This window comes from Maniola hyperantus, chromosome 18, assembly GCF_902806685.2.
Source record: "Maniola hyperantus chromosome 18, iAphHyp1.2, whole genome shotgun sequence".
Lineage (NCBI taxonomy): Eukaryota > Metazoa > Arthropoda > Insecta > Lepidoptera > Nymphalidae > Maniola > Maniola hyperantus.
Window position 1 is genome coordinate 610,467 of NC_048553.1, and position 27,838 is coordinate 638,304.

The window sequence follows — 27,838 nt, forward strand, 5'->3', positions numbered from 1 at the left end:
TTCCTTTTTTAACCTTCTAGTTCCCTAGCTGTCGTTTACTATGCCCCAGTACTCCATATACCCAAGCAATATGGGGCCTGATAGAATGACAAGAACCATCTTGGTACAAATTTCTTTAAACAAATTATTATTGGTCACATAGTCCCCTGTATGCGACAAATGATCGAGCTAATTGCTCACAACCTCGCCCGTATTCAAAACGCGTCAAATGTATAACGTGGCACTAAACTAAAGGTACGGACAGACGTGCTCAAAAAAAGCGTGCTTTTATGCTAGCTTGTTAGCATGCTCATGCAACTGTTCACATTTGCCAGCAATAAGCATGCTTAAATAAACTGTAGAGTTATATGTTGTATGTTGTACTGAGTACATGCTAATAAGCAAACCCTGTTCAGACGCGCTCGGAGCACGCCCCCTTCTACCCGCGCCTCAGGTAGCATGCTCGAAAATCAAACGTCGGTTGATTTATGAGCATGCTATAAATAAGCATGCTCATTACATGACACACGTGCTACTAATGAGCACTTGCTCAATAAAAGCATGCTTTCGTGCTAGTAATGAGCACGTCTGTCCGTACCTTAAATGTAACGAGCAATTATGTTCACGTACAGTTTTTTTTTTTTTTTTTTTGTTGTAAGTACGTACAGTGCCGTCGTCGGTAGAGTACAGTACACGCTTGATGTCCTACATATCGAAGGCTATTTTAACACCTGCCTGAATAATGGTAACTACAGTACCTACGACCTACTACTAAACAAACGAAGATTATCATAATATTTATTCTAGCAGAGCGATGATAGCCTAGTGATTAAGGCTCTTCCTCCTGCCGGGATCGGGGGCTATTCGGGGGGCCCGTGTTTATTTATGAGTACTTAGATAATAATATCGATTTTCATTATTGGCATTTGCTTCTAGTTCTAAATGGAAACCTTCGGTATAAATCGTAGATATTTGATTGCCTATTTGCTGACGCCATCATTATAGCTTTGAAATCGATAAACGGTACTAGAAACATTCCGAATAGGTATAGAACGCGACAGGTCTAGATGGCAATCGGGGTATGAGGCGGGGAGAGGCCACGCACGTCACCCGCGCTCGCCCGCGCCGGATTAGCTCGGAGGCTGTGCGGATGTATGTAGTGTCCCCTCCCCGATAGCCATCTCGACCTGTCGCGGACTATACATAATATACTAACATAATATTATGTCCGAGAAAACCGAATAGCGTTCCCGGTTTCCCGGTTTCAGAAGCAATTATAATTTCACAAACGATTCATTGAGCGGCGCTGCGACGGGCGACGGGCGACGGGCGCGGTGGCGTTACGCAACAAACAATTATTTGATTGTTACCGACACGTGTTCACAAACACGCCATATTTAGCTGTGCGCTGCGGGGCTAGGGCTGTCACCCGCACAAAGCTTGTATTTTTTAAATTATCAGTAGGTACTTAATTAAATTATTATATAATTATTAATGTTTGTTTGTTTGTCTGTTCTTTACCTGCATTCGCGCATTGTTCATCCGATTGAGTGGAAACTTTTGTTAGGGGCATAGTACTGTCGGGTATCAGAAATGTGCAGTGCTCAGACAAGCCGCCAAGCGCTTACGAGCACAAAGAAACCAACATTGTGATCTTTTTTTTGTGGAAGTAAAAATAATAAATAATAATAAATCAACCGCCGCGCCGGTGGTCTGTGGTAGAGTCTTCACATATCAAGTGGTACATACTGTTCTACATGAAATAAACAAATTCATTTCATTCAACTCACAATACGTAAAACATACTTTTTATCCCGGAAAAATAAATATCTGAGTAGGTATCTAAAAGGAAAAGGTGACTGACTGTCTGACTGATCTATCAAACTACTGGACGGATTGGGCTAAAATTTGGCATGCAGATAGCTATTATGACGTAGGCATCCGCTAAGAAGGGATTTTTAAAAATTCAACCCGTAAAGGAGTAAAATAGGGGGTTGAAATTTATGTAGTCCACGAGGATGAAGTCGCGAGCATAAGCTAGTTTTCTATAAGATGCTTGAAAACCTAAGTCCACTCGGACAAAAGTCAGATAAAAATTTTGTGTTATCTAATAAACAACCCAATTAATAACAATAACTCTCCGTTTCGTCATAATAAAAACATGAGTTTTATTTATATTTTAGAATTTGAATTGAACTCACTGCCAAGTTTCGGTTAAATCGATTTGGTGGTTTGGCCGTGAAGAAGTACCAGCCAGATACGAGCAGGCATAGGCACGAGCTAATCTATCATTCATCTCTATTATTATCTAGGTTTTACTATCGATACTAAAAGCGGAATGCATTTAACCCTGGATGTCTAATAATCTTGATACATAACATAAAAATGTTTCTACCTATGTCCACTGTCCGTTATAGACTTTTTTTTTTAGATAAATTTGAAAATTGAAAACTTAGAGTCACCATTAACATTTACACATTAACTATTTTTTTTAACTTAATTTTTGATTTTAAATAAAAATTGGAAATTGCAAACACCAGACTCAGTTTTTATCTAGTGCTTCGCTCTAAAAGTGTGGTGTAAAATGTTCACTTTTCATTAAAATCTATGGAATAAAAATAATAATAAATAATGTTTTCGTTCTAAGTAAACGTAAGTAGTAATTTCAGAACGTAAAACGCGCAAAAAACACGGTAGTCTGTAACCACCCTAAATAAGCGAATATAAACGTTTCGTGGAACTTTGCCGCGCCGCATTAACGTGGCGTGAAACGATCCTTTAAATTATTAAACTTTTGCCACTCCACTCTGATTAAACTAGACTTCATACTTGTCGATAATACTCTGCTACCAAGTTTCTAGCTGGCTCCTGTTCAGTGATAAGAGCCATATTTGCTCTGTATCAACTGAAAGTACCTACGGTTTATCGTATACTAAACCGTACTTTTGACATGGACTTATACATAGATTTTTTTTAGATGAATTAGGAAACATTAATTATTTATCATTAGTCGACAACCCTACTTGTATTACTCGTTCCCTTATTGGTAATCATCCGTGCATCGATGAATGAACTGTGCCTCTCACATCACATCACTTTTAAAAAACCAAACACACACACCCCCCCCGACTTATTAAGCATGCTATAGTATTACGAAAATTATACGAACATCTGCGTTGTACGATAATCCTTGTCGATGCCAATAAATAACCCTACTTATATTACAGGTAGTCCCTCATTGGTAATCATCGTGCGTTAGTTCGTGCATCGATTAATGAACTGTGCCAATCGATGCACTGATGAAACTAGAAAAGTTAGACCACCTCTTTTATTACTCGTCGCCGATTTTTTATTGGACGTTTTGTTGTTTCTGATTGGCAGAAACGACGCGCGACGTGTCTCTCGATCTTCTAGCCAATTGCATCAAAACGTCAAAACCGCCAAAAAAATACTTACGTGGAGTTGTCAACCCTACTTGTATTACTGGTTCCCTCATTGGTAATCATCGTGCGTTGGTGCGAGCTTCGATTACTGAACTGTACCAATCGATGCGCTGATGAAACTAGACAAGTTGGACCATCTCTTTTTCCGATGATTATACAAAATTGTTCATTTTATAATCCGTGTCGATGTCAATTGCCAACCCTACTTATATTACTAGTTCCCTCATTGGTAATCATCGTGCGTTGGTGCGAGCTTCGATTACTGAACTGTACCAATCGATGCGCTGATGAAACTAGACAAGTTGGACCATCTCTTTTTCCGATGATTATACAAAATTGTTCGTTTTATAATCCGTGTCGATGTCAATTGCCAACCCTACTTATATTACTAGTTCCCTCATTGGTAATCATCGTGCGTTGGCGCGAGCTTCGATTACTGAACTGTGCCAATCGATGCGCTGATGAAACTAGACAAGTTAGACCATCTCTTTTATTACCCGCCGCCGATTATGCTAACGTATTCCGAAGATTATACAAACATGTGCGTTTAAGAGGTTTTACGATAATCCTCATCGATGTTTGTATCGATTTTAGAATAAACAGGGATTACATCAGCTCCGGAGATGATCACGTTTCACGATTACGATTATGCAGAATGGTTGATTTGGTTTTAACATAATACCTACCTATTCAAAGCTTTTGTCAAAGCTTCTGTAACGGATGTTCTGTTCAACTTGCTAGTTAAGCTATGATTTTAAAATATACAATCACATCCGCTGTAGTCTAGAATCTAGATTTACCGTAACAGGAAAAACAATAAATTCCAGTAAGGTCTCTAAAAACTGCTGATAATAACTTTTGCCATCGTTTTTATTATATGGAACACCGCAAAAAATACAAACTTCAAAATTTCATAAAGCTAGCTACCACGTAAAGCTGCGTTGACACGGTACAAGGAAACTCGGACTGAGCGCACTCGTACGAGTTAACTTTATACGAGTGTACACACTACACTGTACACGGATAGCGGTCTACACATATCTAGGCCTATTTGTATCACTCTGTTTACCTGACAGAAACACAGACTTAATTGACAGAACAGTTAAAAGAGGAAAAAATAATAAAATTACGCCGTAATAGAAAAAAATAGAATTTATTTTATTATGTTTTGGAGCTATTGTCATTCGACGCCATTTTGTTTTTATAAACAGATCCTAGTGGACTCGTGTTGAACGTAGTTCGAGCTAACTAGGAGTCGATCGCGGCGTCATTCGAGTGCACTCTGATTGCTAGTTGCCACGATACGAGTTGCGTCCGACTATCTATCCGAGTATACTCATTTGGAGCACCCTCATATCGTGTCAACGCAGCTTAATAAGTGCCTAAAGTCCTGACCGAGGAAAATACACCAACTTTTATACCCACCGGTACCAGCGCAAAGCGGCGCCTAAATTTTTAATAACCGCAAAAATAACTCAAAATAGTACTCAATGGCGGCGAGCGTGATTTATTCCACGTGACCTTGCCGCCACGGCCGCTGGCGCTTGAAGACTGTCATTTGCATATTATTATTGGTTTCGTAAAATTCCGCTCAAGCGACCGTCTCTACTCCACACTACAAAACACGTGCAAAAATCAACATGGTAAAATCTGGAGCTTCCCGAATCCCAATATAAGGTACAGTTCTTGCAATTCACGAAGGTTAGTGAACTTTACTTGTGGTAACGTCGTTTACATTGTCATTGCGTAAGTGTGCGTGCATGTCGGACCAATCAGTCGCGAGCAAACGCTGTCAAACGCACACATTTAGTGTACCTTACGTATACCGATTACCGATATACGACTTCAACACAAGCATGAGTCAGTGGCCTTCGTGAAATGCAAGAACTATACTAGCACAGTATAAGGAGACACAGTAGCGCGTCGCCTTTGATCGCGTGGTAAACGTCCCGGCATTACTGTGGAGATCCCGGGGCGCTCGTCACCCCTTATCACCCACACCTCTGTCTACACGGCTTCGTCAAACCTCTAGTTGGTAATGACCACAGACCACCACCTATAGACGCCTAATAGCCAAGCTTAGGCAGTGCTTAGTGAATTCTCTGTGGTAATAACATACCATACTTACTCTGTGGTACTAGTGCTAAGAGCTAGCGTGCACCACGGTGCGGTGCGTTTTAAAATTCGTAAATTTGGATTGAAATGTATCAAAATCCGGTGCGTAATTAATTCCGCAGTGCGCGTGCTTCCATATAGTTCACAGACTTTGCGGGATAAAAACGTACGGAAAGGAGATCGCCCGCGAATGGGCCGTCTTTTGTGGCGTCGTGTCAAAACTTAAATTATTTAAAAAAAAATGTGTTAATTACGATTATAATATGTTTTATTACGACTTTTCTTTCACCCTATCATTGAAAATATCCACAATTACAGTTAGAATTGGAAACATCCATTTATTTTGAAGAAGTATTAATAAAATACCAGCAATATCAGCAACATAAAAAATAAGATTTCTTTACAACCAGGGTGAATAAATGGAAATCGTTTGCAGAATATAAAAAGGTAATTATTTGTGTATAAAATAAAATTAAAACCATGGTGACATAACAATTATATTGGGGGGGCGCAAAGCTCCTAAGAAAATGGGCAATCTCCTTTATCGTGGTGCGCGCTAGCTCTAAGAGCCCTTGCCCACGGCGACTTTTTGTAGAGATACAGTAGCGATGCTGTCGCGCGTCCGCATCGATACAGTCGCGAAGCGGTCGCTAGCTGTGTGCCCTCGCCCACGGTCTCAGATTCAGTCGCGATGCAAACGCGATATTGTCACGCTTCTGTGTCGATGCAAACGAGAAAAAATGTTGCACTGATGCTCGGTTCTCTATTCACGCGCCACCCTCCCTCCGTTCTTCCCCCGATGTCATCCGACAAAGTCGCGTGTTTGCATCGATACAGTCGCGATGCAGTAGCACGTTGCAAATGCGACTAACACGCGTTAGTAGTGATGCTGGCGTGCGTTTAGTAAACGCGCGACAGCATCGCTACAAAAAGTCGCCGTGGGCGAGGGCTCTTAGGGTGGCCTAGCCATACCGCCTAAATACTTGCCGGGTAAATCGCGTCTAAAAGAAAGTCGTTTTTATTACTTGCAGGTCAAAATCCTCGTGCCCAACTCGACGGCGGGCATGATCATCGGCAAAGGCGGCAACTACATCAAGCTCATCAAGGAGCAGAGTGGCAGCTACGTGCAGATCTCGCAGAAGGCGAAGGAGCTCTCGCTGCAAGAGCGGTGCATCACTGTAGTCGGTGAGTTGCTAGTTGGTAGTTCTTGCAATTCACGAAAGCGAGTGAACGTTACTTATGTGGTTACATGAGCATTGCGTAAGTGTGCGTGAATGTCGGACCAATCAGCGTCGAGCAAGCGCTCGCAAACACACACATTTACTGTACCTTACTTATACCGATACGACTTAAACACAAGCATGAGCCACTCGCCTTCGTGAAATGCAAGAACTACACCTCCTTGGATCCAAATTCCCCTGATGACTGAACTGCCTGTGTATCTTGTTCAAACGCATTGTTATTGTGTGCTGATGCCCGCGACTACGTCCGCGTGGAATTAGGTTTTTAAAAATCCCGTGGGAACTCTTTGATTTTCCGGGATAAAAAGTAGCCTATGTCACTCTCCAGGTCTTTATCTATACCTGCCCATGCGAAAAATCACGTCAATTCGTTGCACCGTTGCGACGTGATTGAAGGACAAACCAACAAACAAACACACTTTCGCATTTATAATAAAGGTACTGATTATAATATAATAGTAAAATTAAAGCGAGAATATGCAAAAAACCCTCTCTCAATAAGCGGAACGCGGGTGTGACCCATAAAAGCGCGTAGGTACCTATTCTCATTTGCGCGAAATAATTAAAGCGACGCGAAATGGCTGAGTAATGCCCCATCAACCATCTTTGTTATTAAAAAGCTTTTTTATACTTAAGTTATAATGCTATTCGTAATAAATTGGCAGAAGTTTCTGTTGTAAACAATTTCAAAAAACTGGTTTGGCGGACATAGAACCCTGCAGGGCGATTGTCTAAAACCTGCATCAATCTTTATTACAATCTCAATTATTCTGATTGGCTGAATTTGTGCGATTCTTGTTGCAACAATGCATTGTGGCCAATAGTGAGCGAGCATTAACCAATCAGAGATGATTGCGATCGTGACATTGTAGCTGTCAAACAACCGCGGTAGGGCCACTGATTCTCTCTATTCACTAGATGATGCCCACGACTTCGTCCGCGAGTATATATATTTTAAAAATGCCGCGGGAGACATGGATTTTTACGGGATAAAAAGTCTATATGTTAATCCAAGGTATATAAATCTATCTCCATCCCAAATTTCAGCCAAATCCGTCCAGTGGTTTTTGCATGAAAAAGTAACAAACAGACACACAAATATACAAACTTTCGGGTTTATGATATAACTAGCTGATGCCCGCGACTTCGTCCGCGTGGAATAAGGTTTTTAAAAAACTCGTAGGAACTCTTCGATTTTCCGATGAAAAGTAGCCATGTCACTATCCAGGTCTTTATCTGTATTCTATACCCATACAAAAGATCACGTCAATCCGTTGTACCGTTGCGACATGAAGGACAAACCAATAAACCAACAAACCAACAAACAAACGCACTTTCCTTTTCACTTTCACGTCATCCCTAGCATAATATTTAACGAGCCTGATTCTGAGCCGAATCAGGATCAAATCGAGAGTTTTGCTCACTCTAGCTCATTATATAGTTTGTATCTATTGTCTGTTAATGGCTCCACGCACAGTTCCGGGCGGGACTCCCGCGGGCTAAAGAGCTGGGAGAATATGTGCCATTTACATACGCCCGCAGTAATTAAGCGACGCGGAAGGGCTCCACAATATCGCGGAGTCACAATTTTAATTACTTAAACTTTTAGCTTAAACAATGGTTTGGGCGTGAAGTTTAAAATAGCGGATTTCTTCGTTGCACTAGCATGATGGTTGGAGGGAAAAGAGGAATATTAATCATGATTAACGTGTAAAAAAGTCATACTTCACTGATTAGTTGATTTATGTCGTCTTGTTAACCTTATCAAGGAGCGATTTTTAAATGCGAAATAATCCTTATGGGGCAAACATCCTTGCAAAGTTGGCCACCTCCTCTGATGTTACAGTTTTGTACAAAAATCTGCCTATTTTATATCAGCTACGTTAATCTGGTATAATAATATCTGACTATTGAATAACCAGCATTTAAAAGAACACAATATTCTTGCTCTTAAAGTTATACGTATTTATAAGTTATCCCACTTCTGATGCTGTGGCATGAGAAGTGGGATAACAACAAATTCTGGTCCGAGGAACTCCATGTCCTTGTTTTGTTTTATTTATTTAGCATCAAGCTCATTTGATCGCCATATTGATGAGTTAGTTAGCGAATCACCCCGCGCTGGCCTTATACCGTATACGCAGTGGCGTGCACAGAGTCCGAAGCCAGGGTAAGCATTAGTAAGATAGGCCTTAGATACACCTTATATACCTATGGAATGGCAGGTCATAAAGAAAAATGTCGTTTCAACTAGGGTAAGCAGTACTTTTATGCCTCTATGAATTGCACGCCACTGCGTATACGCATACGTTAAGAATACTTGTGTAACATGTTGCCGGTCGAAAGAGTCCGTATTTTATATGAAAATATATATTTTTAATAAAAAACATGGAGTCGACATTATCCAGCCATTAGCCGGGCTTTGATTACAGCGCAGATGTGAATACGCGATGAAATGGGTCGCGGCCCCGCTGCGCTTATTGCTAGACTTGGCGGAAATTATATCAAGAAAATCTACATTTTCATGTTTCATAAGTTAAACTGTAAAGTTCACAAAAATATCTCGTGGAGGCTTCAAGGGCACAATCTCACTATAGCCAGAGATAATTTATAACAAAAAGTAAGAAATAAACCTCCAAATAAGTAACTGCCATATGTGTTTCTAATGTTCTTAAAAGTATCTCCTCAAAAGTCCCCACCCCAGGGATATCGGCTTTGTTTGTTTACTCTCTCTAGTTCACTCTGGTAATATCATGAACATTTATTTAGCGCGACATTTCAACGAAAAATACTACTATCGCTTTTGAAATGAAATAAATCGTTTGAACTTCTTTCGCGACGGTTTGTAATCTGATATGTTTGTATCACCTGCTTTTGGCATTTTCCACAATGATATCGGATTCATCTTTTTCAAACATAAACAAATTGATAAACCTATTCTAAAATATAATTTCGTGTCCCATAAATGCCGTTTTTTGGGGTTCCGTACCTCAAAAGGAAAAAGTAACCCTTATAGGATCATTTCGTTGTAGTGTCTGCCTGTCGTGTCTGTCAAGAAAACCTATAGAGTACTTCCCGTTGACCTCATGAAATTTGGCAGATAGGTAGTTCTTATAGGTAGTCTTATAGAAAGGATTTTTGAAAATTCAACCCCTAAGGGGGTGAAATACGGTTTTTAATTTGGGTAGTCCACGCGGTCGAAGTCGCGAGCTTAAGCTAGTATAAAAAAAATTATTGGCGTCATTAGTTGGAGCACCCTGTATATAGGCTTGTGCTTGACTGCAATCACATCAAACAGATGATGCAGCGTAAGGTGGAGCGCGCCTGCCCAGAAGGTGGTTTTTCACTCTTCTCTTAAAGGTATCAATATTATAGCGGGAAAAACGGAAAAAGGAAGGGCATTGCATATTCTCGCAGTGCGTATTGTTCTTATATATGTTTCTTACTGGTTCTTCTCGGTAGGACGGCATTCCGAACCAGTGGTAAATTATTATGACGATTGAAAAGCACTTGTAAAAATTTACTTAAAAAAAATTATTTTATTATATTCCATGGATTCCAAGTACATATTATCGTATGTAAAATATAAGTGTTTCCCTGTATATTCCAGGTGAGAAGGAGAACAACAAAAAGGCGTGCGTGATGATCCTGCAGAAGGTGGTGGACGACCCGCAGTCGGGCTCGTGCCCCAACGTGTCGTACGCGGACGTGGCGGGGCCCGTGGCCAACTACAACCCCACCGGCTCGCCCTACGCCGTGCCCGCCACTGAGGTGACCGAGGTGATCGCTTGGACACGCTCTACTACCGGCCGCGCAAACTTGCAACTACCCCCCGAACATCGGGAAAACGTTCCGTGGCGCGTTGCACGTCGCCTGTTAACTCAGACGGCCAAGTATAATAGCGTTCTTGACTCTTGTAGAAGCGTTTGCTTCTGCAATCACGCTCGACGCAACGCACCACGCGACGCATGGTGCACGCCGCGTCGCCGTAAAAAATAATAAAACTGGTCAATTTTAGCGTTTAAACTATCGTGAGTGATTTCCATTATGTGTAGTATATTTCTACGGCTATACTCACGTATCCAGTCGACGTTAGCCCGACTAGTTTCGAACCTATCCGGGGTCCTTTATCAAGGGGGTCAGTGCGCGCAGTCTTAAACGCGACGCGCGCGAACTGACCCCCTTGATAAAGGACCCCGGATGGGTTCGAAACTAGTTGGGCTAACGTCGACTGGATACGTCAGTATAGCCGTAGAAATATACTATATAAAATAGGTCTCATTCATGAATAACTCTCGATAAGAATAATTAAAATATACTATCATGACTTCATTTAATCACTACTAAGTACTTTATAACAGGCGTGGAAAAAATAGCTTTTTGAGCACTTTTGAACCACAAGCTAACAGAAAATTCAATTGGCTTTCTTTATTATAATAATGAAGAAAGCCAAAAAGGTATTGAAATAATATAAGTATATTTTAGTTGGATGTCGATATATTAGAATTGAGTTATTTGAGCAAAACAATCCTGAGGAGGGTAGTTGTTAAAAGTTTGTGAAGCCTTTTAATTTTATTTACGCGTTGAGGCTTGGCAGGCTACGAACTTTTTTAGAAAAGTTAATAGGAAACCTTACATATTTCGGAATGTATGATGAAACAAATAAGAAGTTTTTAGGGTTGATTTTACTAAGAAATTACTGGTTATTCAATATGTAGGTTGTTCACTGACGTTAAATATCTATAGATAATATTATTATAGATCTTCTTCTTTTTCTTGCCCTTGTCCCATTTCATTTGGGGACAGGCCTACGTAAGTGCCGTACAGTACGCGGCAGAAAGTAATGTATATCGGCCTTTAGAATGAGATTTCGGCTTTGTAGTGCGTTATCTCTGTCACTTATATGACGTTTTTTCGGTCTCAATGACAGGGGTAACGCTCTACAAATCTGCTAACTTCTTCGAATTGTCGATGTACATTACTTTTTGTCGCGTACTGTATCTATAATATTCTACTAAATTGTTTAAATATTAGTCGTAGTGGTCCCTCGTATGTAGAATCTAAATTTTTTTTAGTTCTAGTATTTTAGGTACATACTTTCATACTCTACTAATAATAAAATTAGGCTTCATTATGTTTATATTTATTGGCTTGTGGCTTCGCAAATCTTTTTATTTTTATTTTTATTGGCAACTAAAATTTAACAATATTTTAATACTAACAACACATTTGCAAGAGTTAAGTAAAAAATTAAGCTAAGCGTATTGCTGATACGGAATTAGAATAACATAATATTAACGATAAAAATAGATGAGATTTTCTTCTCCGGGATGCAAGATATATCTGTACCAAATCTTGGCAAATTCGGTTACACGGATGGTCCGTGAAAAGCTAACCGACTGACTGATAGACACACTTTCGCATCAGTACCCTTATTATTAATGCGAAAGTGTGTTTGTTTGTTGGTTTGTCCTTCAATCACGTCGCAACGGATTGACGTGATTTTTTGCATAGATATGTTTAAAGACGTGGAGAGTGACATAGGCTACTTTTTATCCCGGAAAATCAAAGAGTTCAACGGGATTTTTAAAAACCTAAATCCACGCGTACGAAGTCGCGGGCATCAGCTAGTTTATAATATTTTAAATCAACATTTGTTTAAGAATAGCCTAACTATCTATCTTCGTCACGATGGTAGATACTGTAGTGGTCCTATAAACGAGAGTCCTATCGACGAGCGCTCGCTCGGGCAAGTTGCCAGTAGTTGCTGTCGTCGCCTCTCACTCTGCACTCCGCGCTCCTCAGCACACAGCTATAGCGCGTGACGATAACAATGCCACTTAGTTGCCTACAAAGTCGAGAGGATAACTAGAACTATAGGCCTATTATTCAACATTTGACGACCTCCCTGGCGCAGTGGTGAGCGCTGTGGTCTTAATAGTGGGAGGTCCCGGGTTCGATTCCTGGCAGGGGTTTGGAATTTTATAATTTCTGGTCTGGTCTGGTGGGAGGCTTCGGCCGTGGCTAGTTACCACCCTACCAGCAAAGCCGTGCCGCCAAGCGATTTAGCGTTCCGGTACGATGCCGTGTAGAAACCAAAGGGGTATGGGTTTAATAAAAACCGCCATACCCCTTCCAGGTTAGCCCGCTATCATCTTAGACTGCATCATCACTTACCACCAGGTGAGAATGCAAGCAAGGGCTAACTTGTATCCGAGTAAAAAAAAAAAAAAAATCTTGTTAATCTATATCATCATCATCATGATCAACCCATCGCCGGCTCACTACAGAGCACGGGTCTCCTCTCAGAGAGAAGGGTTTTGGCCATAGTCTACCACGCTGGTCATGTGCTTAGTAGACTTCACACACCTTTGAGAACATTATGGAGAATTTTCAGGCATGCAGGTTTCCTCACGATGTTTTCCTTCACCGTTAAAGCAACTAGCAAGGGATATTTAATGACTTAAAACGCACATAACTCGGAAAAGTTAAAGTTGCGTGCCCGGGATCGAACCCCCGACCTCAGATTAGAAGGCGGACATCCTATCACAGCTTAAAATCTGTACATATGTATATAAAAATAAAAGCTGACTGATCTATCAACGCACAGCTCAAACTATTACGGATCGGGCTAAATATTGGCATGCATATAGCTGTTATTGACGTAGACGTCCGCTAAGATTTTTGAAAATTCAACCCCTAAGGAGGTAAAATGGGGATTTAAAATAAGTGAGTCGGACGAGTCCAGCGTGAAATCTTTAGGTCCTTTGTACTCGTGACTTTATTGTATTTCGTCGCTGCATTTTTATCGACGTTAGTGAAATGTGAATATTGAATATTGATCATTTAAATTAAAACGAATTTAACAGCAGAACTTTTGATATCTAAAAATTTTGATTTTGTTTTGTATATTTACTAACATTTACTGATATTTTGACTATATCCTTATTGTTTCAAATACTTATTTAAGAGTTATTCTATATTTTCACGAATACCGTTTGCCTATGTTTAGTTCACACGTACAGTACGCGGCAGAAAGTAATGTACATCGGCCTTTAGAATGACATTTCGGCTTTATAGAGCATTGTCTCTGTCACTCATACCTATATGACGTTTTGTCGGTCTCAACGACAGAGACAATGCTCTACAAATTGCTATCTCCTTCTAAAGGTCGATGTATATGTACTTTCTGTCGCGTACTGTAGGTACATAAGTATTGCCCATATATATATTTAACGTATAATATGTATTGTATGTATGTCAAAGCCTCGGCGCGATGGGAAGCACTCGCGGGCGTGTCCAAGTGGTGCGTGACGTCACTTGCGTCCCCGTGACGAACACTAAACTACACTATCTACATATCGCACATTACCTACTTTATATACTTTATACTATCTTTGCTTGTTACAATTGCTTAATATATATGTAACTTTTATTAACATAACTTATACCTATGTTTATAATAATGTTTATGTTAGGATTAGTCTTTTTTTTTCTAAAAACATGTGTCGCTTTAATTTTTTTCATGTTTTATATATAGGGCCTCCAATGATTTTCAGTTGTAGAATCCTTATTGATCGAAACCAACTATTATTATTTTTATTTTCCTGCGGAATTCAGATAGTAATTAGTATTTTAAATACAAAAAACATAATTTCTATTCAATTCTATTTTGACTCCATTTTTTTCCGTCTTGAAGTTTTTTTCTCGGGGAAAGTAAAGTAAAGAAAAAAATTAAACGTTTTTTTTTTTTTTTGTTCAAAACGAAAATTCGGTTATGTTTTGAACTTGGTTCGCAGTACCTTATAACTTGATTGTATGTGTGTACAGAGTCACGCGCTAGTGGGCGGCGGCTCGGTGGGCGGCGTGGGTGGCGTGGGCGGGGTGGGCGGCGTGGGCGGCGTGCTCATGAACGGCTCGGGGCTGGGCGCGCTGTCGTTGTCGCTGTCGCTGGCGCCGCCCGGCACGCCGCCGCAGTCGCCGCTCACGCAGCACACGCTCGACCACATCAAGGTGAGAGAGGAGGTGATTAAGCTCCAAGAGTTAGAGGACTCAACCTAAAGAAATCTTTTTCTTCAGAGATAATATTCCTACAGAATCTACAGACTGCTGGCAGTACCTATCGCTCGTACTAAAGTAACCTCCTCGACATATTTTAATGTAGATAACGGGTACATACCACGATTAATTTGATGTGTTTATTTGTCGATATTTCAACCCAATATCACGGGTCGTGGTCACGACGGGACTGCGGTGCTGCGAGAGATAAAGTTCGAGCTGTCATGGGCAGTAGCGAACTACCCTCTTTCTTGTTCTTATCGCTGAAACTTCACGAGCTGTCCGGCAAAATACACTCACAATGTCACTATTAACTTTCGATGTCTGTAACTAGCAAGTATGTGGAATTATGCAAACCAAGACAGCATCGTACGACGTCGAAAGTGAATACTGACGTTGTGAGTGTATTTTGCGCAATGGTATTCGATTTTCGATCGCTCCAGACCCGCGTGCTATTTAACAATTGAAACAATTATTAATAACACTCGAATAATTCGATTGCTATTCGATTAAATCGTCCATCGGTAACGATTTAAGGTTCGTCCGCACCTGAGCGGCGCGGCGCGGCGCTTCAGTCCGACTGCAGAACGCGTCACCTCAGGCCGCTCGACGGTGCCTACCGCACTACAACTTCAGTACGCGGCACCTCGCGTCACTTGCGCGTCACTTTTATACCCGTTCGCGTACGAGCGCGAAGCGCCGTGCCGCGCCGCTGGGTATGTCGCACTAGCGTCACTGCACTGCGCGTCGCTTCGCTGCGCTTCAAAATATTCTCTCCAGCCGTGCCGCGCGGCAACGCGCGGTGAAGCGCTGTGCAGCGCCGCTCTAGTGCGATATGCGCCATACAAAATGATAGAAATGATATTTTGAAGCTCTGTGCCGCGACGTGCAGCTCGCTGAAGCGCCGCGCCGCTCAGGTGCGGACGAACCTTTACGGTCAAGGGCTACCGAGACACACCACAACTATGGTTTTTTTTAGTTAGTAATGTGTGTGATGTCAGGTGGCCTTGCGTCAGGCGGGCTACTCGGAGGGCGGCATCTCCGAGATCGGCGCGGCCCTGTCCCTGCTGGTTAAGCACGGCGTGCTGGGCCTGGCGCTGCCCACGGCTCTGCCGGCGCCGCTGTCGGCGGCCTACTTCCCGCTGCCCGCGCAGGACTCGTCCGCGGTGTTCGGCCCGCTGGCGCAGGTCCAACTCGGTGAGGACTCGCGCACACACGCCCTGCGGGGCTACTACATGTCCCCGCACGACAACACTCAAACCCCACCCGGCTATTACATGGAACTCGACAATCATATACAGCGATTCGCACACAGGCTCCTTCAGTACTCTTAGCCTGAGACCTATAGAGCCCAATTTGACTTAGACTTAAAATACTGTTAAGTCTGAGCAAAGTCAAGATACCCTCTATAGATTTAAGCCTGGCTCTTTACGCACTGCATCCGATTCGAATCCGAGGGATTGTGCAATAGTACCAATTTTCGTGTTCGGAAAATGAAATATGGATCTAGTGCACAACCCATCGCAAATAGTAAATATTGCTTTTTCGGATAGAGAATTCTCGGACTCGTATCGGATGTAGAGCATAAAGAACCTCAAGTTAGACTTTCGCGTCGCGGCTGACGCCAAAATACTAAACACTCAAAATGGCGTTGAGTGACGCACGCAAGTGACGCGTGGGACTCGGAAATGGCGCCATACACTTTCATAGTGTTTATTATTTTCAAGTTTCAAACGTGACACCAACATACACTGACCTCTACCAATACAAGTACGCTAGACCTGTGATTGCCGACCTGTTAGTATTAGCCATATCGACCTTCTGTATAAAATCACACACACACAACACAGGCATGAACTACTAACTACTAAAGCAGCACACACGTGCACAAGTCATATTGACTACAGTCGGTGTCACGAACCCAACACTACACAAAATATTACAGGGTCTTAAATAAGTGACGTCACTTCAAAAATTGGTCCAACACGTTAAAAAGAGTCACTTAGCATTTGAGATGACCTTAAGTTATTGAAGTTTCATTATTCAATGTAACGAAACTTACATAAAGTGGCAGAATTAGCCGAATATTGTGAAAAATCTAATGTACATGTTACAGTCTAAACTACTTTTTAAAAACAGTCAAAGGTACTTTCACTATAGAGATTAGCCAAAAGTAGTTTTAACTAAAAATATTTGATAGTAGTTTGATATTAGATACTTTAGACTGAAAAATATCAGTTAAAAATGGTTTTAAATCGGAGTCTCCCGGCTCCACACAATATTGGGGCCGATTCTCTTGTACACAATCTCTAAACTAAACTAAATTAGAAGGTCTAAATCTAGTGCTATCCTTTTCCGCAAGCAACATTATGATAGGGATAGCAATAGGTTTAGACGTGCCATTTTAGTTTAGTTTAGAGATTGTGTACAACGGAATTAGCCACATTGTCTGCCCTATCCTAGAGTATTTTTAATGGGCTATGCCAGAAGATTTGCTTCGTCGCCCCTTCCTTCAGCTTCACTTAGGCTAGGATCTATAGAACGCACTCTGACTTTGCTCAGACTTAAGATTGAGTAAAACGAGACAGATTTATGTGAGAGATATAGCTCTGTCTCGTTTTAACTCTGTCTTAAGTGTAAGCTAAGTCAGAGTGCGCTCTATAGATCTCACCCTTACGCGCCTTTCACACGGCAGTCCAGTTTTTTGCAGGATCCCGTTTGATGACGCAGTGTGAAAGGGCTGTTACTGTACCTAACTCTTTTTAGCTACGGAACCGGAGGTCGCCGGTTTTCCCGTTGTAAGCACAAAACAAGTTGGAAAGTTTGAATATTCTGCTAATTTTGCCTGTCACATACTCACCTATACATACATATAAACGGTTCAAATTATTCCTATTCGTGTCAGAACGCTAAGTGATTCCAATAGAATAATGTGTCCAAGGTCTTATATCAAAGCTATATTTCACAGTTCCCTTCAATTGGTGTAACTATTAATAATAACCATACCCTTTATTATTAAGGCCAGGGTCGTTCTACGCAATGGTGATGTGTTCTCTTCTGGGAATATCTGTATTTTTTATTATGTTTTTGTTGATATTTTCTTTCTTGTACCTACGTGTTAATAATAATAATGTCTACTGGTGTTAAATTTTTATGCGAGCTTATAGCAAAATGTGTTAGTAAAGGGACCGTGTTTTTTTTTTTTAATTCATTGGGGATAAAAGTAATTTTTTTGATATTCTAAATTTCTCGGCATTGCTTTTCACATTAATTAAACATTGACATCCGCGAAATTCTTAGTACTTACTAATTTCTTTTGTGTCTGTATATAATAGTATAGTTTCTTTTAAACATGTTAATAACGCTATCTATTTGAAATGCAACAAAAATGAATATAATCAGTGGCGTGCAGGTCATAGAGGAATAAATGCACTGCTTACCCCAGTTGTAATAGCTCAATGCATATTTTTCATTATGACCTGCCAGTAAACAGGTTCCTACCTGACAAATGCCTACCCTGGCTTCAAACACTGTGCACGCCACTGAATATAATGCATAAAAAATGACTTCTCACTTGACTGACTTAAACTTTGTGTGTTGAATTATCATGTTAAAAAGTACGATTTTAGTCCTTATTTTAGGTGAACCGTACTCTTGACATGACAGTTGACCCACATTGACTATATTACAGATAGATAGAGTTTACACATAAACTAGCTTGACTCATCTATCTCATATTATATTTTTATTATTTCCGTAATCTGTGTCATCTCTTTAGGTCTATATAATCTATAACAAGAGCGGATTGTATTTTTTCAAAACGCATGGCCATTATGTAAGGTGTACAGTTTGTATTGCTGATTATTTTAACCCGATTGGCTTTATATTATTGGTTGATTTTTCTCTCTTCAAATTTTTTTCCAAAATTTACGAAGACATTGCTTCTACCATACCATCTATCGGCAATACATTTTAACACTCGAGCGGTGGACGGACCACGTTTGTGTGGCCATTAGACAATTTATCTAAAACTGAAGTATAATATAAATTGCCAAACAAACAAACATTGTTAAAATGTTATTAAAGATCCGTATTCTCATATACCTAGGTACCTAGTAATGTTTTCTTAAATACATTTCTATATTTCTAATAGTAAGAAAGCAGAAAGATAGCAAGAAAAACGTTTATTCTTTGAAAGTAGGACGTTTTTAAAACGTTCAGAATATTGTAAGTATTATGAACAGATAGTACCTCTCTTATATTTAGTTAATTCGTAAGAAGCGGATAGTTAAAACATTACTGTTTTTTGTTTCTTAATCTAAGGAGAGTATATTTAACTAAATAAAATGATAACTAGGTACATTCTTGTGCTGGTAATGGGGCCGATTCTCTTGTACACAATCTCTCAACTAAACTAAATTAACAGGTTTAAATCTAGTGCTATCCTTTTCCGCAAGCAACATTATGAAAGGGATAGCAATCGATTTAGACGTGTCATTTTAGTTTAGTTTAGAGATTGTGTACCAGAGAATCGGCCCCATTGTTGGACCAAATGTTTGGTTGTTCTTGTAAGTTGTCTAATGCATCTGTGTCCAGCTGTCCACTTCTCACTCCAGGCTCTTATGAAACGAACAACTTATTGTCTTTTATCTGCGAACTATTTCAATGATCATTAAATAGACATACATTTAATTTTTAAGCTGTTTTGGGGTAAATAATCATGCCAAAAAATTATACATAACGCGTTAATTTTAATGTCAATAACAATATTTACTTATGTTATAAGTTTTGTAGTATGTTACCAATTATTTTTAACTGTAAAGTAGTTTTTAATATTGTAATATAAGTGCTTTATATGCCCACGTTCACCTTATTACACAGCAAAAGACTAAGTTGTTCTTTTCAACGAATTACATTTACATTTTCTTCTTTCGACCGCACCACAGCGCTGCCGATATCTTTGCATACAGACAGACAAACTCAAAATTCACGACACTCACGAAATTTTGACTCTCACGTGGGTTATGCTGGTGTACGTTTTAGTTGCTTTTGTTTCGTCTCCTCTTACCTAATCGGCTCAAAATGTTGCATATAATGTTGTAGAATAACCTAAATCAAAAAAATTGATTTATATTTCGACTTTTTAGAACAGCCTAACAAAATTTATCTCATTTCGTAGTTACATTATCTTTTTATTATTATAGATTGACAGCTTATAGAGTAAGAATTAGTTAAACTTTGATCTCATTAGATTTTTCGTTGCATTTCCCTAGATAGCACTGTTATCGGGTTCGGGACGGGTCAACTAAAGCGACGATATGTTCCGAGTTAGCTCTAGGGCGGGGGGATGTTGTACGTGCATTAGCATAGGCCCGGTGGGGCGCGCGGATTGGCTCGGGGCGGGGGTAGGCGGGGCAGTCGGGCGCTGTGCGGGCGGGCGAGTGCGCCGCTAACGTATTGTGTCCGCAACAGCGCGAAACGTTCTAATGTAAGCTCGCGGCGCGCGGCTCGCGGTCCGCGGGCGGCTCGCGTCGCTGGCGGCGCGCGGTGACTGAGGACGCTCCGCAGGCGGCGCGCGCGGCGGGGCCTGCGGCTTAGAGCGTTTCGCGGAGGTTGCATTCGAGGCGCTTCGCCCCCCAGCCGTGGCGCCCATCTCGCTGTCGGGCGGCGCCGTGCCCGCCTTCCCGTCCGCCAGCCTGCTGCCGCTGTCCAAGAGCCCCACGCCGGCCGACGCGGGCGCCAAGGACTCCAAGAACGTGGAGATCGCCGAGGTCATCGTCGGCGCCATCCTCGGTACGTGCCCCCCTCATCCTCACCTCACACCACACACGCCAGTCGCACGGCGAGCTTGCTGCCGTTGTCCAAGAGCTCCACGCTGCAGATCTCCAGGTGGAGATCGCTTATGCCATGGTGGCGTCATCCTTGGTTTGTGCTCCCCTCTCCCTTACATAATAATATTATAACCACACGTATATACCAGTGTCACGGGGAGTCTGCTGCTGCTGTCCAGGAACGTTGGTACACCGAGGTCATCATCAACACTATCTTCGGTACGTGTCCTCGCCATACAAACACCACAATTTTGTTTTATTACAATTCTTATAAAAGTATTGCGATTGTCCCGTCGTCCATCTTTTAAAAATTTATAAAATCACGGCAAGTATCTTATGTCGATCGTCCCATCATTCAGTACCCACCACCTTTTAAAAATGTAAGAAATCCTGGCAAGAATCTGTCATCACCAAACAAATCTGTCATCACAAAACAAGCCTTAGTTTGTAACAGTCAACAGCACAGTACAAGAGTGGATGGTGTGTTCCGTAGGCCCCGGCGGGCGCAGCCTCGTGGAGATCCAGCAGATGTCGGGCGCGAACATCCAGATCTCGAAGAAGGGCACGTTCGCGCCCGGCACGCGCAACCGCATCGTCACCATCAGCGGCTCGCAGACCGCCATCAGCAACGCGCACTACCTCATCGAGCAGAAGATCCAGGAGGAGGAGCTGAAGCGCACGCGCCACAACGCGCTCACCGGCCTCATGCAGTAGCGCGCGTCGCCACGCCCCGCTAGTTGTTCTAGTCAAGCGTCCGCACCGCCACGCCCGCGCCCGCACCCGCACCCGCGCAGCGAGCCGTCAGCCGTCAGCGACGCGAGTTACCTGAGAGTAGTTAAGTTCATTGTTCGTTCGACCGACCGAGGCCTGAGCCTCTGTTTACAAGGTTAATGAGTACATAGGTTTACGTGTAATGATAATAGGTTTACGTACGGCATATTAGTGTTGATTATTGTCGCTATATTTTACGTTTCCGGGTCTGCCTGGCGGACCTGTCGTTGATAAGATGTAATGGTTAAATACGATTGTGATAACTCCTATCACGGATATTCCTATTCCATACACGTTATGTTTTATATCGTTCACCGAGTAATGTTTTTATTTACGAAGTTGATTTCATTGTAAATGTTACCATTGATAAGTTATTCTTTGTTAGTGTATTGTGACATACTTAGAGTTACATTTGAATTTATATTTTAATATTTTAGAGCCGGTCCCCGGGCGAGGGAGCCGGATAGATAATATATTAACCAAAGTTGGTATTTAATTTTATTTCTTTGTCATAAATTTTTTATGTTTTACGTGCAATGCAAAAATGTTATAATATTTGATTTTATCGTTTTGACAATTGATATTCGCGAGTCGGATGTTCGCGGAGAGATCGATCATTCCTGTTTCTCGCGGTAAAGATCTTTATTTTTTATACGTTTGTAATATTTTATTGTCGTATCGTAGGATCGTTTCGTAATCGTTCATTTGTCGTCGGTCTAAAGTTTTGTCTTAAAATGTAAGTACAATTTTAATAATAAAAAAGATGCATGTCCATAATAGTAGAGAGTTATATATTTTAAAGGTTTTAAAGCAGATTTCTATGTATTATTCGAGATGACAATATTGAATATTCTTATTTACAGTTACGATCTAATTGAATCGATAGTTTATTTTGAGCGCCATGGTGTAGTCGGAACGTCTCCGTACGGTGGAACCGATATAATAATAATAAGCTGTGATTCTTTCGTTCGACTCTGTCAAGGTACTTGGGTCAGTTGCAGTTAGCGTAGAAAAGCCGCGTGGGAAAATAGTTTTTAGTTGTTCGCTTACCTCAGAAGTGCCATCGTTGTAGATAGACATAAAACGGTGACTTTGATCGTGCTCCGAAGGGGTGGCCCCCGGTCGGGCGCCAACATGGCCCCCGGTCGGGCGCCAAAATTATTCAAGGTTACTTTGCAGGATCTGGTTGAGTAAAGCTTTCTCGTCGTGACACGATTTTAAGGTTCGAATGGTGTGCGACTGTTGTCGCGGTTCGACTCCGACCCGACGTTACGACGCGTCACGCGTCACGCGTCACGCGTCACGCGTCACGCGGTGCAATTAGGACAAATATATAGATTTGGAAATGAGTTCGTTTGGGTGCGATCGTAGCGCGCTCACGGCGGGAAGCTTTGCGTGTGTGGCGTTGTTTACTTATCGCGACTGAAGTACAAACGAATAGTAACTGTTGCGAGATAAACATATATATGTATATTGTATACAGTATGTATATTAGTACAGATCGGCTTAAAAACTAATTTGTAGTGTTATAAGATAAGGAATTGAGAGACGATTCTTAGCTAACTTGTTGCGACGCGTAGACGCCATGACCTCGAACTTCCGTGAATACAAAATATAATTAAATAATAGTAAAATTAATTAATTATTATTATTATTAAATAATTAAAAAAATATTGTTGTAAGTATACCAACTGTCCAACGACATCTCGATATATTGTTGTGGTATTGTTACTGTGTATTATTATACGTGTGTTATGTAGGTACCATTGCATCGTAGTTCCATTCAAGTAGCTAGTTGTAGTATATATTCGATCTTTCTAATGTATAATTAGGTACGCTGTTCGAACTCTCTGGTGTTTTTCGACTTTCTCATCTCGTATTGTATATTTGGGGGTAGTTACAGATATCGTCTAGTGTCAATTAAACTAACGGTTGACATGTTCGCGACTGCGAATTGGCAGCGAGCGAGTCATTGCAACTTATACAACTGATCGCATATCGCGCCCCTCCAGTAGGGTTGCCAGATCATAAAAAATTTCCTAGCACGTCCAGAATTATAGTCCTGTGTCGTGTTGTCTATAATGAGAGCCTCAGTAGATCAACGGGTAAAGAAGTGTACTGAAAACCGAAAGGTCGACGGTTCAAACCCCGCCCGTTGCACTATTGTCGTACCTACTCCTAGCACAAGCTTGGTGCTTAGTTGGAGAGGAAAGGGGAATATTCGTCATTTTACATGGCTGTTATTTCATTTTTTTTTTAAATGATAAAAGATGTTATCGACAGTTGAAGACAAATAATGTCCGAAAATTTATTGATTTTTTACTGTAAAACTGTTATTCTGATCTGGTAAGCCTACCCTTGAGTTGCAAGCAATGCATTTCTCCCACTGCACAACGCTGACTAAATAAATTGCAACACTCTTATAAAACGTATTTTTTTTCGAGCGTGCAATGTGCAGATGCGTAGTAATTGATTCACAATTTACCGTACTGAAACATGCATTGCTTCCGTGTGCGACTTTGTGCAATGTGCGATCAGTTTTAATAACAACGGGTTACTTCCGTTTACGGAAATAGGTCTAGGACGTGGCCAGAGCTCTAATGGAGGCATCCTGAAAACTAATAGTTGCACTCAGTTCGAAAAATAAGGACAGTTGATGCGTTAACAACAACAATTTTCTTCATTAACTTAACGGCACTTAAAGGTTTGTAGATTTCTATATTAACTATCTCTAATGTCAATTATACTGGGAAACGCTTTCTAATCTGGCTACGTCCATAAGAAATAGTAGAGTCGCGAGCATGTGAACCTACGGGGCGTATGGGGTGAGGTCCTCCGCAAACTAGACTTTTGGTCGGCCGATAACTTAGTCGGGTACGGACTGACTGGGTTGTTACTTGTTTGGTTAACAAGGGCACGTTAGCTGACCAAGGTAGGCAATTCATGGGTATGATAAACCTATAAGTGATCGTCAGATTCTGCACCCGTACGTAGTCGAAACGGACACGTGTTTCTAATTCGAACCGCTATGATATGGCACGCCCTTCCAGCATCTGTTTTCCCTTCCACTTGTAATATATGTATCTTCAAGTAAATAGTGAATAGGCAGCTTCTGAAAATATCATTTCCTAAACATTTCTAATTCGAACCGCCAAGATTTGGAACACCCTTCCAGCATCAGTTTTCCCCTCCAATTATAATATGGGTATCTTCAAGTCAAGAGTGAATAGGCAGCTTCTAGGCAAACGCGCTCCATCTTAGGCTGCATCATCACTTGCCAGAAGATCTGATCGCAGCCGAGCGCTTGTCTATAAATAAATAAAAGTGACGATTGCAATTTTATAACTCAATCGATCCGCTATTGGCTACAATGTACAGCTCGTCAAGATTACTACAAGTACAGCGGATCAATAGTTTGTAGTTTGCGAGTTCCGAACCCCCTGACGCGTATTGCCTGTGAAGTCGATTTGACAAGCTCAATTTTATTAAAAAAAAAAACTCGATTAGTCACTACGTGTAAGACAATACGTCAATTATTCGGAAACAAAATGTGAAATAAAGGCGGCCATACTTTTAACTGCATATCTTTACGATCTATTGTTTAGGTAACCTAGATGCAAAAACCGAAGATATTTTGCAATAATTTCATCGACATGGCTTAGTACAAGTTTTTTTGGTTTTGAATTGATTTAAAGTTATTCGAAAGATCTTAAACGCCCTTTGCAATAATTTTAGGAAATATAAAAGGAGGGTCCAAAAACCCAGAATAGATTGGTTAGGGAAAACTGGGTACCAACAGGTATTATCGTTATTATATTACTGATATAACTGGTAAAAATTCCGAGGTAGTCATGGTTCTTCATACATACTTTGTCAGCAGTTCGTATTGATTTCGGGCGTTGCCCTTTCGGTGGGGTTGTTCCTGCGTTACAATGAATCTGTTGGTACCCAGTTTGTCCCAATCGATTCTGGGTTTTTGGTCTTACATTTGTGGACCATCTCCTTTAGTACAAAATTTTAAAGAAGCTAACGAAGAAAATAATAAGGAATTGTGAAAATGGAATGGAAAGTAGAAAATGTGTTATCTGTAACCATAGATCGTAACGCAATGCCGCTAGGCGTGTGGCTGCCTCGATCGTCCGAAGTCGCATCAGCGGGGTAGGTTGTGAGCACATTCGGATTACTAAATAAATAAATAACATTTATGTAGTTTGAAAACTTTTCACGTTACGTAGCTCTTTCATATTGCACAAGAGTTGTTGCGAAGTCGTGTCGGGCATTGCGACCGGTCGCGATGAGCATTGCGGCCGGTCGCAATGACTGCCGCGCTGAGCGAGCGGACTCCGCCGCGGCCCCTCGGGGCTCGCGGGGTACTCTCGGTATACAACTATCAACTTCTATTATTATAATTACTACCGACACATTTGCATACATCGCTCCTTTACTTTCATCTCTTCCTTTCATTGTTGATTTGTTCTTTACAATGTTTCCATCAGTACTCTGCGCGCCGAACGTGTGACAGAGACGACTATATACCTGTTCGTTTCGCGCTCAGAGTATGACCTATATAAGACATTCCATCTAAAATTTTCCCCCATATACTTCTTCCCGAATCATATTATTGTAAATTATTATCGAATGTTTTACACAATTTTAAGATTGTTGAATTATAATAGATCTCTAGTCGTGTTATTGTATTCTCTTTAAAGTACTAAACAAATTAACGTTGTAACTTATTTATAACAAAACAATTAAAAATGTGTGCGATTTGACAACAGAGTCGTTCGCGAGTAGCGAGTAGGGGCAATGTAAAGAACATTTCGAAAGGTGAAAAGTTAACAATCGAAAACTAGTTAGTTAAAATTAATTGATATCGAAGAGTAAACGACACATCGGGGTGTGTGTAATAAAATAGATAATTTTAATTAAAAATACTGGAAAAAAAATGTTAACGTTGTTATACTGAAGTTGTTACAATATTTGAGAGTATATCGTCGTGAATAACAAAAAAATAATTCTTAGTGCGGTAACATTATCTGAATTTAAAATTTTATCGCGTGGAGAGATAATAAATAGTGTCCCGACATCCCGCGTGACGTCCGCCGGCGAGCTGGTACACATGGGCAACTTGGCAATAGCGCACAGCGCTCACATCGGCGCGGTGTCGACTAACGATGGGCGATTGCTGCAAAAAAACAATCAAATATGAATTGAACAATTAAACAATCGAGTGTCGATTTATTCGTATTCACAAATAAAAATCACTAGGTAATTCACTAATAATTGTTAAATTTTTCGATTGTAAAATTTACAAATGCGGAGCGTACAGCCTGGAACCAGTACTATTATATCTTCTGTGCTGGAACGAATAAATCGAAAATCAAAGTCAGTTGCGCAATTGCAATCGATTTTCTATTCAACGTCCCAGACCCACAACTTTCGATTGTTCAATTGTTATCGAATAATAAAAGCAATGGTTCGATTGTTATTTGACTGAATCGCGCATCGCTAGTATCAACACCGTCGTTGCCGAGTTACGGGTGTGTCAGACACCGCGGCGCGTCGCCACCGCTGTAAGTTAGGTTCGATGTCGTAGGCTAAGGTAGCTAGTATCATTGTTCAGTGACGTAACGAGCGAGGCCGGCCGACAGACGCGGCTCGATCCGGAGGAACATGGCTGTGCGTTCAAGTCGACTCAACACGGCGGCCCGAGACTCCCGCGCCTCGTATCTGTATATAATTGCACGCCATTCGTTTCATTTGCGTTTCTCCTTGCTCATTGTCATCAATTTATTAAGACTGAGGAATCAACTCGCGCATACCGACATCACCGAACGCGTCCCTCGTGGGGACTAGGGAGAGTCGTCATCGGGCGGCGGAGTCGCGGGCGGCCGCTCTTTACACGTGTTGAGCTGATTGTTAAACTAATTGTATTGAATTGTACCTTGTTGCGTATTATAAGTGACTCGCACCGTCGAGTATATCATATGTTGATACATTTGTTGCTGTACAGATTCAATGGAGGACTTGTAATATTTTATTATTCATTATTTTTTGTTAACTCGGTTTACTGTAAACGGGTCTGTGACGTTCTGTGCGAGATATATAATTGTATAAGTTGAAATGCTATGTTTTGAATTTAAAGATTCGCTATATTTTAGTCAAAGTCTATTTGTTTAGTTGTATCGTCGAGGGTTTTCTAGTTTACTGTTATTTTGCAATATCCTAATGATAAGGTCAATAAGAAGGTTACAATGTCTTAGTGTTAAAAGCTCGAAAACCAATTAAAAGGGTACCTTGAACATTGTCTATAATAATTATATTAACATTAAATAAATGCAAAATAATTATATCTTTGTTTTATTCTATTTCACCCCCTACCCTTACTGAATGTATTATA

General features: G+C 41.0%; 2 protein-coding genes across 10 annotated transcripts in view; one reads left to right on the forward strand and one right to left on the reverse strand.

Moving 5' to 3' along the window:
* Positions 1–27,788, forward strand: part of ps (RNA-binding protein Nova-1-like protein passilla) — a 102,169-nt gene extending 74,381 nt beyond the window's left edge. For 3 of the 9 annotated variants that reach the window (XM_069504604.1, XM_069504606.1, XM_069504609.1), the window contains 6 exons: positions 6,569–6,722; positions 10,389–10,558; positions 14,609–14,803; positions 15,838–16,033; positions 20,405–20,629; positions 21,161–27,788. In XM_069504604.1, coding sequence (XP_069360705.1) covers positions 6,569–6,722; positions 10,389–10,558; positions 14,609–14,803; positions 15,838–16,033; positions 20,405–20,629; positions 21,161–21,381 — 1,161 coding nt within the window. In that variant the 3' untranslated portion in view covers positions 21,382–27,788. The remainder of the gene's footprint in view (positions 1–6,568; positions 6,723–10,388; positions 10,559–14,608; positions 14,804–15,837; positions 16,034–20,404; positions 20,630–21,160) is intronic. The other 6 variants (XM_034978094.2, XM_069504608.1, XM_069504607.1 and 3 more) reach the window with 5 other exon arrangements.
* The window catches only part of LOC117990791 (uncharacterized protein DDB_G0287625-like), a 242,750-nt gene that overhangs the window by 54,042 nt on the left and 160,870 nt on the right, over positions 1–27,838 (reverse strand). The gene's annotated exons all lie outside the window — the stretch shown is intronic.